Source organism: Liolophura sinensis, chromosome 13 (genome assembly GCF_032854445.1).
Source record: "Liolophura sinensis isolate JHLJ2023 chromosome 13, CUHK_Ljap_v2, whole genome shotgun sequence".
Taxonomy (NCBI): Eukaryota; Metazoa; Mollusca; class Polyplacophora; order Chitonida; family Chitonidae; genus Liolophura; species Liolophura sinensis.
This window is the reverse complement of record NC_088307.1, coordinates 27,447,213-27,462,279: the sequence shown is the minus strand read 5'-3', so window position 1 is coordinate 27,462,279 and position 15,067 is coordinate 27,447,213. Positions and strand designations below refer to the sequence as shown.

At 39.6% G+C, this 15,067-nt stretch overlaps 1 protein-coding gene across 1 annotated transcript; it reads right to left on the bottom strand.

The window, feature by feature from the left end:
* Nucleotides 1-2,634: 2,634 nt before the first annotated feature.
* On the bottom strand, nt 2,635-6,155 carry LOC135480657 (uncharacterized). The gene is made up of 5 exons (XM_064760552.1): nt 6,052-6,155; nt 5,442-5,597; nt 5,040-5,186; nt 4,354-4,455; nt 2,635-3,551 (listed from the first exon to the last, which is right to left on the bottom strand). The coding sequence occupies exons 1-5, from the start codon at nt 6,094-6,096 to the stop codon at nt 3,363-3,365; spliced, it is 639 nt and encodes a 212-aa protein (XP_064616622.1). The 5' UTR covers nt 6,097-6,155; the 3' UTR covers nt 2,635-3,362.
* Nucleotides 6,156-15,067: the final 8,912 nt, after the last annotated feature.

Genomic DNA, 15,067 nt, shown 5'->3' with positions numbered 1-15,067 from the left:
ACTGTGTTATCCGGGCCGGTCACCTTGAATAAAGATTAAACGGGCCTAGAGTTCGTCTACATGGCTTTTAATGAAAATGACAAATGTCACAAAGGAATCAACAGCCGAGAAAATAATAAACAAACGAATGTATGCTTCGGGAGATGATACGCGCCCTGTGCACAGTATCAAGCTGTATCTGCAGGAAAAAATTCTTCCTGCGAGTCTTTCTTTCATCGGCCTCTCCAAAACGTCCCAGTTGACCACAAACCATGGTAGTGCAATCAACCAATGCGTCACAAAACGATCGGGTCCATGATGTCTGATCTTTCCCGCAATGCAAAACTTATCTGCCGTTACACGATTCACTGCGTCCGTGGTACGACAACCACAGTTCTTGCTGGTACCAGGGTTTTTGTGATGGACGTTATGCCTGTGACGGGCCACCCCAATGAATCCTGTGTAAGCCCTATGGAGTTATGTCACCAAACCGTCCGTCTCAAAACGCCGTGAAATCAGCAATCTCCTGCATGCTTGAAGTGTATAAGAAGACGCTGAAAGTGAAAAAGTGAAACGTCACTCCCAGTGCAAATGCCCGATGCTGTCACGCCTCAAAGTCTTGGAGGGATGTTCAGCACAGTTCACATCAACTTCACATCAACTTCACATCAATTTCACATCCTCTGGATAGCGGACTGGCTGCAGACCGTCCTTTTCAACTCCCAATCCTTGTTTGATGTTTATCCGTGTTAAACTGTTGTTTTTTTTTTCAGAATGTTAAGTCAGTTTACTCATGTTTTCTCTCCGCAAACGCTATTGCCTGACTGCCGACAATATATTACCGCTGACCCATATCTTCAAATTTGGTACATCATGTGACTTTTATGCATCAGTGTGACGCATATATTTTACGTAACAATTCTGGTACGGCGCACGGAGTGAAACATGTGCACGTGGCTGGTTTAATGTACATATAACCTTGTACAGATTGCGTGATTACAAATATAAATTGTGATAGCCATCCATTGTATTTCACAATACTACAAACGCAAATCATATTTATCCTCATGATAACTTGAACATATAAATTATAATATATTTATTTGCTTTCTTGTAATAACCATAAACACATAATCATAATGCTGTTATTGTTTTGACATTTTTCAATATATGTTGAGAAATTAACAATGAATTGAAAATGTGAACTGAAGTGCTCCATTATTTCAACATTCGTTACCCAGTGTCTATGAATTTGATATAGAATACAACACGACCCCAAAGAATTTACGCAAGCAAACCAAATAAAACTCAGTGTCCAACTAATTCAAACTTTAATTACGTTTAAACAGTTGAATTCCCCATTTTTGTTGTCGTTTTGCTGATTCCAGAGGTCTCCAGCTCCTTTAGCTCTGTGAAACTGAGTTTGAAAAATGTTTTGACATATCCGAACTCTCGCTGCCAGCAACGGGCTACACCGGCTCACCGTCAGTATGGTTGCAATTTGACACCGTGCCTGTCTCACCGAAGCCTACCCTGATAACAGCGCCTTAACTGAAAGCAGCATAATATAAAAGCATCTCTGCAAATGTTTTATTTTATAATGCTATATTTTATAGTCGGAATCTTTTTCGAGAAACAAACATATTCTTTTTTTTTATTCTATACTAGTCGTGAAGCACGTCGGTAATATTTACTATCGCATGTTAAACGCCTGTAAAACACATCATGGTTTCGTCCAGAATTAGGTCAAGCCTCTTGAGAACGTTCGGTTTGACGCAAACAACGTGTAAGGAAAAGTGAGGGCGTTTGTCTCTCTTAATCTATATCGCAAATGGCGTTTTTGTTATAATTACAAAACATTTTGCTGCTACAAATATAATAGTATAGAAATAATGTTTGCGTCAGGGTAGTCTAACGGTGGTTTGACATCAAATCGACCTTAGACTTAAAATATAAACTCTTACGCATCGATTTGATTATTTCTTAAACAGGCCACTCATTTATGCTTGACATCAATTCGCCATACTAATGGGAAAGTTCGTCAGTAACTTGTCAGTGGTCAATGGTGGAAAATTCTTCACTATGGTATTAGCCAACACTTAAAAATAAAGCTCTGCTGAGACTTTTACGTAAATGTCCGCTTGGTTGACTCAACACGTGTACACATAGTTAAACATTATATACCAGATCATTGACACAACAAGTGTAACATATAGTTTAACATAATATACCAGGTTCCTGACACAACACGTGTAACATATAGTTAGTGAAAAAATATAATGTATGATAGAGAGGCGATAACTCATTGACATTCTTCCGCCTAGTAATAAATACAATCGAACAAATAATCCCATTAATTATTTTACGTTAAAAGCGTATGGTAAGCTTAACTTTAAATTCCACGCGAATATGTATACAGGCGAGTGTGGGTTTCAAGTCGATTTTTGCTGACGCCTCCAGGCTCGCTGACAACTGTCGCTTCACAACACCTGTGGAACGGAAAATATAAAACTCGTAAGACAAAGAAACAAGAAAACAGGCTAATTTTTCAAAAACGTATGCGAAGGGGAAGAAGATCAAGAAAGCCATCCCTAAAACCAGCAAGGGCAACAACAACAAGGAAGACAACAACAAGGGCAACAACAACAAGGGCAAAAGTATCAAGTACAACAACTGCACCTATGTATCTGCTCTTCACAGCTGAAACAGTTTTTCGATTACAACTAAATTTATTTTAAAAAATGACGCGCCATGTATATTCCAATTTTATTAAGATTTGGTATTTATTATAAATCCTATTATTTTTTTTATTGTTAGCTTATCATAGGATATGTCGTGACGTACAAAAGTACTAAAATGTTCTGAGGATTATTGCCGTGTGGCAAAAGTGATTTTTACAGTCTTAATTCCTCAAACCCTAGCAATCAGTCCCAAAACTAGGAGGGTTTCTGTCCTGACGTAAACGAAGGGGGAGGGGGGTAGGGGGATGAAGGGAGGCATTCAACATAAATCGGTAATTAAGTTCACTGTCGACTTCATTTTCGAACTAAGTGGCCAACGGACCACAACAAAAACGCTTAAAATACAGGATCAATATTATGACAAAAAGCAGGCCACAAAAATAAAAAAACATTTTTGGGGGTGACATTTTCCCCCACATAATCAATATCTTTCTTGTTGGGTGCTTTTCGAGATTTCTTCAGATATGGTGATATTCAGCGTAATTGGTTGACTGACAGAGTGATTGATTAATGCATTGACGTTAAGAATATTTTTTCTTTATTCGAAGTAAACCACGTGAACTTTTCAAGAACCTTATGGAATTTCCAATAATTCCATTTTTAGTATGTGTTGAAAGGGTTTCACACTGAAGTTTTGAAAAATCAGGTAAAGAGGAATAAAGCAGGGTAAAAGATGAATGATGTAAATGATTCACCTGTCTCCTTGACATCGAACCAATGAGCTGGGACTCCATCACAAAACTGGCGCAACTTGGGCCCTAATTCTGATGACGTCATGTTGCGAACCTGGGCTTCACCTTCCATCAATGGCTGAAGATCAAGAGTCTTCCCCTGGAGAAATGGAATCATAAAAATATGATATGCTTCTTAGTTGACAACTGTAATATTTACCAAAGATTTTTGCAGGAAGACGAGAAAATGGTTCATTATGGGCGTGTGGAAATACTTGAACTCGACAAATTCAGATTTTCATTATGCCATATTTCAATTAGTTTATCTCTCTTTTGTCCCTCTTTGGGGGCCTCCGTGGCTCAGTTTAGCGCGCTAGCGAAGCGTAATGACCCAGCAGCCTCTCACCAACGCGGTCGCTGTGAATTCAAATCCACCTCATGCTGGCTTCCTCTCCGGCCATAAGTGGGAAGGTCTTGCAGCAACCTGCGGATGGTCGTGGGTTTGCCCCGGGCTCTGCCGGGTTTCCTCCCACCATAATGCTGTCCGCCGTCGAATAAGTGAAATATTCTTGAGTACGACGTACTCAAGCAATCAAACAAAAAAAATAAATAAATCAGTAGCGGTAGTATTTGAATTATTTAAATTTAACAAGCATTTAAATTTAACAATAATAGAAGTCATTGCACAAAACCACTTTTATCATATATGAAATATTGTATATCCATGACACCTGTGTGGATTTTCATCTTGTTTTCGTTGCTAGGGATATAGACTGGTAGTCAGTGTCTGTGCAGGCCACCAGGGTTGTAACCTCAGAAAAAATTGTTTTCATTTATTAAATCGTTTATTTGCAAACCATAAAACGGCGGACAAATCTAATAATCTATAAATCTGGCATAACTATAAAATAACCATTATAACAAAATTCAATCACAGAACGAGTGCTCATCAAGTGACTTACCTGTCTTGCTTCCAGCATTTGCTTAACGGACTGGAAATCCGGATTTTTCACCTTGGTAACCAAGCAAACGTTCTGCTTAAAGTCTCTCAGTGCCACATAGCCCTACATTAACAGCAAGCAAGCCATAAACATAGACTGTCAACATGCTGAAGAATGTACAGGCTTTCTATAACCAAGACTACATATATCTTTAAGACTTGTTATTCAGGAACCTTTTTACACTTATCACACACGGTTTGCAATAATAACCTTATAGCTGTTGCACAGATAGAAACATCAGCTGGCCATCAGATGAACCTTATTTTAAAGTTTACACTCACTTTAAGTCTTAAAGTTAAATGTGACAACCACACATCATTTTGAGTAATTCTAGACCAGTGACCAGTGACCAGTCTAATATATTGCAGTTAACATCATTGTATTTGTTTTATCTAATCCTACATAAGCCATGATGTTAGGGGCCGTGTAATTTGCTTCTGTTTAAACAATTGTATAAACAGTTAGAATAAAACTTTAACAGAGGTAAAAGGACAGGAGGTCGTATTTCACCGGTTACGTGTGACCAGTTGCCAGCTATCACACTATCGTCGGTTATCTGGTTTAACGTTGCACTTTTTCAGCCATATGACGACGAGCAGTCACTAGGTTTGTGAGAAGACACCAAGCACATGTATGCAGGTACTCACAAGTTTGAAGTCGTGAAGGGCCATAGAGTTCTCCTCGCGAATCCTGTACGCCTCCGCCGACACCATGAGAATCGTTTCTTCTTTGTCATCAATCAAAACCGACTCGTGGATGTCCACATTTCCGGTTTTCCGGATCCAAGATACCCACTGAGAAGGCAGAAATGCAGACAAAGGTCAGAACCATATGTTCGTGATATCAGAGTGCAAAGTATAACTAAATATAACCATACACTTTGTACCACCGAGATTTAAATGTTTAAAATTTTAGCTAATGAATGACATATTAAATGTATAATATTAAAACTCTTTAACGTGAAAAACATTTCACATGTACACATTTATAAATTCAGACACAAAATGTACTTGCAAAATAACACATTGGCAAATAATTATCTAGTTTACCTCCGGTTTCTCTTCAGCTTTCTGTTCTTGGAGGTAGAATATGACACCGAAGAATATTGAGCCAAGGACCAGTGCCGTGGAGAGTGAAGCAATCACACCTATTAGTACGGAACGCCTCTTCTCTCCTCTACTTGGCTGGCTTCCCTCTGGTGTTGCCTGAAAAAAAGCATATTGTCAGCCTTTAGTTTAAAACATGTATACAAAAGTAAGCCCCTTGGAGGAACAGTTAATGCTATTATTCTCTAATGGGCGCGGGGCTTGCTTGATCTACTGCATAAAATAAATTATCACCGATCTGAAACCCAGTAATGTGTAGAATGTAGAATTATATATTTATTTGATTGGTATTTACGCCGTACCCAAGGGAGGAAACAGGGCAGATCCCACGGTCATTATATATATATATATATATATATATATATATATATATATATACAATATGTAGAAAACCTACAAAAAGATTCAAATGAGAAGTTCAAACAGAATGATAAATCAAATGTGGTCAGTATGCGCTACATGTATGTAAGACCTGTGCATACTGAAAATAAGAGATCTAAATCATTTCAAACAGTTTTCCAATATATTTTATTTTCAACTTAGCTTAGCTTACCACTTTCCCTGAATCCGACTTTTCTGCCATTTTCATTCCAGTCATCCTGCTTATTTCCAACCAATGTTTCAAGAAGCTGTCCCCCAGTTCCCCGGATGTGTGATCAGAATGTTCACGCAGATTGGACCCAGTCCAGCAGCGGCTGTGCAATTCCATTGCTGCGTCAGACTTTTATACAAATCTTGATTTTGGCTGCCATTATTTCAATGTTTCGTCTTCCACCAATGGAAATGCTGTCAATAAGGAAGAAGTTCCTGATTGGTTTGGGAGCCACCAATGGTATCAATTTTCTTTGAGGGTACATCAAGTATGGCTTTCAAAGGGGGCCAGTTCATTTCTGTGTTTTCTTTCTGGGTTGAGTTAGGCACTGCTGGTGGTCGCGGACTTAAAACTCTTGTTCAATAGAGCGAGGACATCGTCCTCCGAGTACAAATAAAAACATAAAAACGTGAATACATACGAAATTGCTAAATGGTATCAAACTTAATAGAATGGCATGGAAATGATATGGGCCTCTCTTTATACAGCTGAAAGCCTTTCAAAAGAACACCGTTGGTCATAAGTAAATAGCCTATCTATTTATTCACTCCAAAACTGACGGACAACCCAGGCTACGAGGGCTTCCAAATGCAACTGGGGGTGCCTTTAAATGTAAAACATATATCTATATTAGATCCGGTTCAAAGGCATATCAGGTTCATTCATGAATGTGGGTCGTCCTAAAAATGCCAGCGCAGAGTGAACACAGTTTTCATTGTTTGGACATTCGAAGGGCGCCTTTTGAACAATATTAATTGCTGACACATATACACCTTTACTCTGAAAAGAAATTCATGTGTACAGCGCTACGGACAGACCTGTGCGGAGTATACAGGGGCTAGTTGCAGAAGACAAGACTTCTCTCCAGAGATGAACGTGTGTCTATCTCTATCACATAACGTTATACACCAAGGTAAATCTGTGAAAATCTTGTGAAGGTGTGAAAAATAATGCTCATTCGGTGGCATGAATTAAGATAGGTGAACTATTCATGTACATTTTCACAAAAAAGGATTCCTAGTTTTGTGTTTTGTCTTAATAATTTAATATTAATATTAATTTACACGACATAATATGTATAGATTATCAAAAGACCTGGTATGGTAAAACGTGTTACTGGACCCAGTGCAAGAAACTGTACACCTCAACAAGCAAAACTGATTGTAGTCGTGATTGGCAACTATTGACACCTTTGTGAGGTCACTTTTGTTTTCAGTTTGGTTTCGTTCCTCTGTTCTTGTTACATGACAAGCGTGCGATTTATGAAACTTGCGAAATTTCTATAAATGTTTTACCTACCAAATAAATAACTATATAACGACTGTAATATTCAACCTTGTAATTCAGGTACATATTACATATAGCGTGGCAAGTTAATGACAGACGACCAAATGGGCTCTCGAGCAGGATTCACGTGCGATTTCGGTCTAGTGGCCAAGTGTAGCATATTAGCCCACATGCACCTTAACAATTATTGATTCTGCTTCATGAAAATACATGTTAAATACAAACCAGACAATATCTTTACTTACACAAAATTATGTTTCCAAAGAAAAAAAGGTACGACAAAAAATCGAACTCTTTGTCAATGTGCTACGGGTACTCCACAGAGGATTCGTCTATTCACTGTACAATGAAGGATGCCTTACATATTTCGGGAAATAACACTGATTTTGAACTCGCCAAAGTGTTATTTGACACACAAGGCAATACATTACGTGAGAGTTTCAAAAAAAAGTATTTTTGGCCTAACGTCGATCTTCATACAGTAATTTTTTTTAAAAAAAAAACCTCGTTTGAAGAAAAATTTTCGTTTTGGATCGATAGTGCATAATTGTTTGGCTATTAGTAATCAATCATCTCTGCTAAAATTCTACGACAAAGTTTTATATATCTGATTCGTAAATGTACAGAACTGTGCTTTCTTATTGTACCTTTCTGGGGCCGATTCCCCGCCTTACCGCACCAGGTTTTTTTAGCAAGAGTCGTAACATTCAAAAACAACGAAAGCAATATTGCAATTTCAGAACTCTTCAAACTGTGTATGATAGTTTATACATTAAGTATGTATTATTGTGTACAATGAGTTTCGGGGCTCGGGTTAGGTACCGTTGTCGGAATCAGCTATGTCAGTGCATGAAGCTGCTGTAAATAACTTCAATCCCTTCGACATATCTTTCTCGGGCTATTTTTTGTAAATGCGGTCAGGACTAAATGCAACCATTATTGTTGTTCTTTAAGGCAAGTTTTTTTTACCTGTATACGTACGTGGCAAAGATTCGAACTCCGATCATTCCTGAACAATATCACACTTTCTCACATTTTCTATTACACCGTCAGAAGTGTGCTAATCGATGATACCGTTTCTGTCTGTGTGAATTATTGCAGATAGTTCTAACCCAAACTTGTCGTTTATCCTGAGCCCGGTAAGAAATTTTAAATGTTTTGAAATTCCTTAAGTTTATGAATTTTTTCTTTCACACGCTGTTGAACATTTTGTACCTTTTCTCAGTGTGTGTCCTCTCGTGCCAGTTTAACCGCCATTCTGCGCATGCCTTGTGCTGTTGACTGCCTCTGTGTGGACTTCTTGTCACTTGTTATTCAATCCTATCAGTTTACACGTATTGCTAGTATTTATTTATATCCTTCTAATGTTTGTGGCGAAGACACCAGTAACATCAACCAACCAACCATTCAAAGCCAAATTTTGGTGTAACAGGGATGTGTGTGGGTGTTTTTGTTCACTGCGAGCAGTTTGCTTTCGTATATTACGTTATGCCAGGGGTAGAAATGTCCAGGAGCACAGGACATGTGGAGCGTGACGACCACATCACGTAAGCTTGGAGTTTTTGACTTGATATTCCGTACGTGTATTTGGCCAATACCACGTGACGGGTAACTGAGATCATGATAATGAACCAACAGGGAAAATGTGATAGCTATTAAAATTTCACTAAGTATCTTGTCATAAAATGTACAGGTAGCATACGTGACATGTTTTACATTATCAGTAGTAACAAAAAAATAATTTCAGACTGCTGTTAATATGTACAGTAAATCCAAATTTGCTTCTAACAGGTATGGCATTGAGCCGACCGAACAGGACAGACCACGTGATCTATTAGCCCATAACTCAAGGTGTTAAAGCAGAAATTTATTACGTTTTCTGATATGTATATTTACATAGGTACGTTCACTCTTGAAATCAGCAATAGATTCAATAGATTTCTTCAATTCAACATAAGAAAACGAACCGAGACATTTTTATATACTTACATTTTTTATGAAATTAAAAAAAGTTCATTCAAATTGTGCTACAAAATAATTTCAAAACTTAAATCATAACATTCTAAAACTAAATTGAAATTGATTCAAGTTTTCTGTATGTTTTTTTGTTTCAAAGCACTTGACCAAAGAGACTATAAAAAAAGTGACAACAAATGCTTAAAAATATACCCACGATTGTCCATATCTGCTGTTTGAATTTTAAAGAATTTCTTGAAATCAACACTCCAAATATCAGTCCTAATAGGGAGCCCCACTGTGTATTTAAAATTAGTTTTCCTAGCATTCCTGGATCAGCTGTGTGATCCTCAAACCTTCTTTCACGCAGTACACAATTTATATGGCAGAATACAAGTTGAAAAATTAGCGTAAGTGAACAAGTTGCATGGAATTGATCATACCCACATATATATTGGATTATATATTATAAATTTATTTATTTATTTTGATTTGATTGATGTTTTACGCCTTACTCTAGAATATTTCACTAATACGACGGTGGCCAGCTTTATGGTGGGAGGAAACCGGGCAGGGAACGAAGAGAAAACTCTCGACCATCCGCCGGTTCCTGGAGAACTTTCTGACGTAAGATTGGAGAGGAAACCGGTTTGAGCTGAATTTGCGCTCAGAGTGACCGCATTGGTGAGAGACACCTGTGTTATTGCGTCTCACTGGCGTGCTTACCACCTTTGCCACGAGTCCTGCAAAATAAGCACTAAAACAAACAAGCTATTGTAAACAAAATAAACGTAAATCAGACAAACTATTGTAAAAAAAAACGTAAAACAGACAAGCTAATGTAAGAAAAGTCAAACAGACAAGCTATTTTAAAGAGCGTAAAACAGACAAGAGTGCAAGTTCCATTAATATAAACTAATATATGTTTTCTCTTAAGAAAGGCTACAAAAGACAGTTCAAAGACTTTCGGCTTGCTCCGTTATAATACACATGTGACAAAATCTCCACGACATCCTGGGCCTATGATCCAATGGTATGGATGAATCTACGAGCCAGGGACAACTCCACGAGCCAGAGACAAGCCCACGAGACGGACACAAGTCCATAATCGAGACAAAAGTCCACGAACCAGACACAAGTCCACTATCCAGACACAAGTCCACGAGCCAGATACAAGATCACGAGCCAGACGGGCCAGACACAAGTCCACGGGCCAGACAAAACCACGAGCCAGACACAAGTCCACTAGCCAGACACAAGTCCACGATCCAGACGAAAGTCCACGATCCAGGCACAAGACCACAATCCACACACAAGTCCGTGAGCCAGACACAAACCCACAAGCCAGACACAAATCCACAATCCACACACGTCCACGAGCCAGCCACAAGCCCACGAGCCAGACACAAATCCACAATCCATACACAAGTCCACCAGCCAGGGACAAGTCCATGGGCCAGGGACAAGTCCACGATCAAGACACAAGTCCACGATCCAGACACAAGTCCACGAGCCAGACACAAATCCACGAGCCCGGCACCGTAATTTTGATCCTCAGGCAATATCCCTCAGGCAATATCACATATATTTTTAACGAGGCATACACTCGTAATCATCAATAAACCTAAATCAAATGGTGAAGTTAAAATCACATTACATGTGCACTTATGACTAAATCCTCAAATATTGGCAATGTCCGACTAAATGTATAATGTGGCAATGTCCGACTAAATGTATAGTGATGGGGTGGAATAACAACTAGCCACGCTTTTTATTGAGTATTACACATGTATAAATAAATGGTCTTTGGTGATTCAAGGGAAACAACTCCGTCAGAACAGGGCGTTATTGTATCGCTTCATTCACGTTTCTTTGACATGGAGTAAAAATTCAGAAATGACGTTACATGTAAATTGTAAGATCAGGTTTCATTTGCCAGTTGTTCAGGCTATGCTGATACGTAAGTCTGTCCCCTAACTGAGAGAGACTATCAGCGGGTGGCCTTAGTTAAGCCATGTAACCCCTATTTCGAGTGTATCGTATTGTCTCTACACATGTAGGTGTCAGTACGAAATCTAGGGCACACGAGGCAAGGGTTTGAACCCAGCCTTGGACAGGCATTTTGTTCATTCACCCGTTTTCACTACTTGTGCGACCTTGAGGACAATAAGCGGTGGACGACGGTTGTGTGGGCGTTAGCCCAATCTGACGGTCGGTAAAGATCACAGTCCTGGCTAAAAATTGGAAAACTGCTTAAAATCAACTGAAATAATCATACACGTAAATGAATTCAGCTAAAATACACTATGGCGCTAGATTTAAAAATGTATTTAGAGCTCAAATGTAGGCCTACAGTGTACGTGTTGAAGGTAGCAATCAAGCGTTAAAATATATCCTGTGTCAGTAAAATTGCTCGATCACAGTAAATACGTACACTGCCAGAAACTCGTACATATATAGCGTACATATTGGATCTCGTGCGATTTGACAGGATCCCTGCTTAAAGATAGATCCAGGACTTCTTTTTACCTTTGCCCTCTCTTTCCAAATTACTGACCAAATGTCTCAAACAAGTGTACATTACAATAAGGCCGCTACAATAAGGTCGTATAGATAAAATATCGTAGACCTTATAAAGCGTTGGAAGTTTATTTGAGCGCTGGGGTAAGCCATGTACGAGCCGTCAGTCTGTCGATGGATCAACTCTGGGTGAGCGCTCTCGTCTTGATCAAACGATCTGAATCTCAAACGAAGTCAGAGAGAGAGGTTTGCATTTCTCAAAATACATTTTCCTAAATGCCAACCCATCAATAAAAAGAATAACATAGCTTTTTTGGTATTTTTGTAATATAAGTTATGGTATGTCAGAATATATAGACGTGACTATTACGTGCTCCATTTTGCTCGACGAATAACTCTGGATTGTCTGCTTTTATCGTCACGCGATCCATATTACTTGCTGGAGGTGACATCGGCGACATTCCGCCCAAGTGTATAACGCACTTAAAATGTCTGATACGCCACAAATCCACATGATGTTCGAACAGTTGTTACATTCCTCGTGAATGTGTGTGGTCCGTTATCAGCGAATTTGTTATTCATTAACGCCATTTGAGGAAGCACTTTAATACTACAAAACCGAGTACATGCAAATTTGGGGTTATTCGGGCAACTTATTAGGGAAATTTGGTTGCCATACATGTTCGGGTGACTTGGAGTGTAACCATGACGACCCAGTTCAGTGGTGATAACATAGAGTTATATCAGCACTCGCTTCTAGTCTAAATATATAGTATCAGTGAATCTGAATATGTAGCTCCGGTGCTCATTCCTGGGACGAGTGAATGTCTCAGAATGAAGTCAGCCCTTTGTCTTTTTGCAAAAAGGGATTATGCTTCCAGGTACTTACTGTAAACAGATAGGGATTGAGAGCCGAATTCAGTGGTAAGAATAATGATGCTGGTACAGACGCCATCCCTCTGTCGACAGGATGACCCAAAACGCACATGAGGCTTGTTAGCATTAGAGCTGCAAGATACAGTCCTATCAGGAGATCAGAAATGCTTAGATTAAACACCAACACGGATGGAACGCCAGATAACTGCTTATGTAGTCTCCAGAAAATGACGACAATGTTGCCAACTAATGATATTATCCCAATTGCTTCAACAACGACACGAAGACCGTCACTAGAAAGCAAATCTGAACACAAGCTGGAATCTCGCACTGCCGGAAAACAGAAATGAACATTATCGCCAACCACATAACAGAATTTGTACGAATCCATCTTTAATGTACTCACACTTAGATTTTGTAAGCTGCCCCCATTTGGCAGCTCCAGAGAGTGGTTTTCTAGTAGTAGCAGTTCCAGATGTGGAAGAGAGGCAAAGGTGTCTGAGGATAGATTATATATCTTGTTATTGGAAACGTCAAGTGACTTAAGATTATTCCGGACTGCGAAGGAAAGGGGACCTAACTCTGTTGACAATATTCCGCTGAGGTTAAGCCTCGACAGAGGCGAAAGGCCATGAAAACTCCCTGAGGTTATTTTGTGGATAGGGTTGCCCTGTAATTCCAGACATTTAAGTTCATCAGGCCCACGAATACAAAGGCCGGAATGACAGCTATGTCGTTGTCCCTCAAGTCTAAAACCAATAGGTTAGGAGTGTTAATAAAGGCTTCGAGAGGTATATATTTTATGTTATTTTACGGGAGGTAAACTTGTGAGAAGTAGGGAAAAAATTCCCAGGGTAACGTTGGATAAAAAGATGTTATTTTGTCCAAGATGAAGAACCCGGACATTTGTCATGATGTCAATATCAGAAATGTTTTGCAATTCTTTATTATTACAGTTGATTGAATATCCAATACAAGTGCAATTTAGAGGGCATGAAAAATAGAGCAAATCACAAAATCTTTCGTCTGACCAATCTTGCTTACAGTTGATCACCCCATCACAAACATTCGCCTGTGAGACACACTGAGATGTTGAGCCACATCTTAGTTTTCCAGGGCAAGGATTCTCATCACAGCCTGACTCGTCTTCTCCTCTCACACAATCCTTCACGTCATCACAGACTTTATGGTATTGGATGTAGTAAGATTTCGGACACTTGAACATATCCGGGCACTCAAACTCCTCACAATATTTTAAGTGGGGCATTTCGGCAGTATTTTAGGTGACCATACACGTCGTGATCGTAAACACAAGTTTTATCAGCAGGGTAACACTTTGAATGGCGTTCATGACAACGAACTTCATTAAGACGTCCAAAGCAATCAAAACCTAAATAGGCATAGAAGGTTTCGTCAGCCTGGGTTTTATCGGGACAGTCCGGTTGTAAGTCGGCAACAGCATTTGGCATGACACATCCATCCACAGGACATTTCATCCCTTACAATTCCGCTCGTAGTCACAATTCTCCTCGTCTGAGCCATCAATACAGTCGGCTTTCTCATCACACCATAATCGCTACAGAAACACACTGACCATTATTACAGCGCTGTTCATTTTCAGAACAGTTTCGGTGAACACAGTTAACTTCGTCACTTAAGTCTAAACAATCAATATGGAAGTCGCATCTGTTACTTGCAGAGACATTCTGACCATTATCACACCTGAACTGGTTAGTTATGAACAGATCACAGTTCCATTCATCGTCACCCTGTGGGCAGTCTCTGCGCAAGTCGCAGACACGGTCCGGATGTAAGCAGGTGCCGCCACGACAGGAGAATTGTGGGTAACTACGTACAATCTCAACAGGTTCCATTTTACAGATGCAGGCCCATCGAAGGTAAAAAAAGGCATACATACTATGGCGACGTGACAATGGAACACGCTCAGTCTTACCGGATGAATGCCTCATCCAGCAGCCATCCATATCGAGGCTAATCCCTCTGGAGGTCAGAAAGTAGTCGGTCCATGGCAATTTGGTCTATATTAGAAAGTCTCCCCCCTTGCACGTTACAGTGCTCATTAGCAACACTGAGTGAATTATAGTCTATCTGGGGATTAAGGATGGATCTTGTCAGCAACAACAAGCAGGTGTTGAAAACATAACTCCAACCTTCTTGACAGCGATATGCCGGTTGTGACATTGGAATTGCATTTTGGCTGCCCTTGTGCCGAGTAGATCTCGTGGTGTTGTACTCACACAGGCTGTAAACTGCCGAGGAGAAGTGAGACCTGTAACAGTTGACTTTGCGCCAATTTGTAGACTGGTTAGCCGGAACC

Excerpts from the sequence above, each read along its gene's own strand:
- LOC135480657 (XM_064760552.1), bottom strand. The coding sequence starts at position 6,096 with ATGACTGGAATGAAAATGGCAGAAAAGTCGGATTCAGGGAAAGTG. Across the intron at positions 5,598-6,051 it reads AGTCGGATTCAGGGAAAGTG|GCAACACCAGAGGGAAGCCA; the intron begins GTAAGCTAAGCT and ends GCTTTTTTTCAG. Across the intron at positions 5,187-5,441 it reads AAGCTGAAGAGAAACCGGAG|TGGGTATCTTGGATCCGGAA; the intron begins GTAAACTAGATA and ends CTGCCTTCTCAG.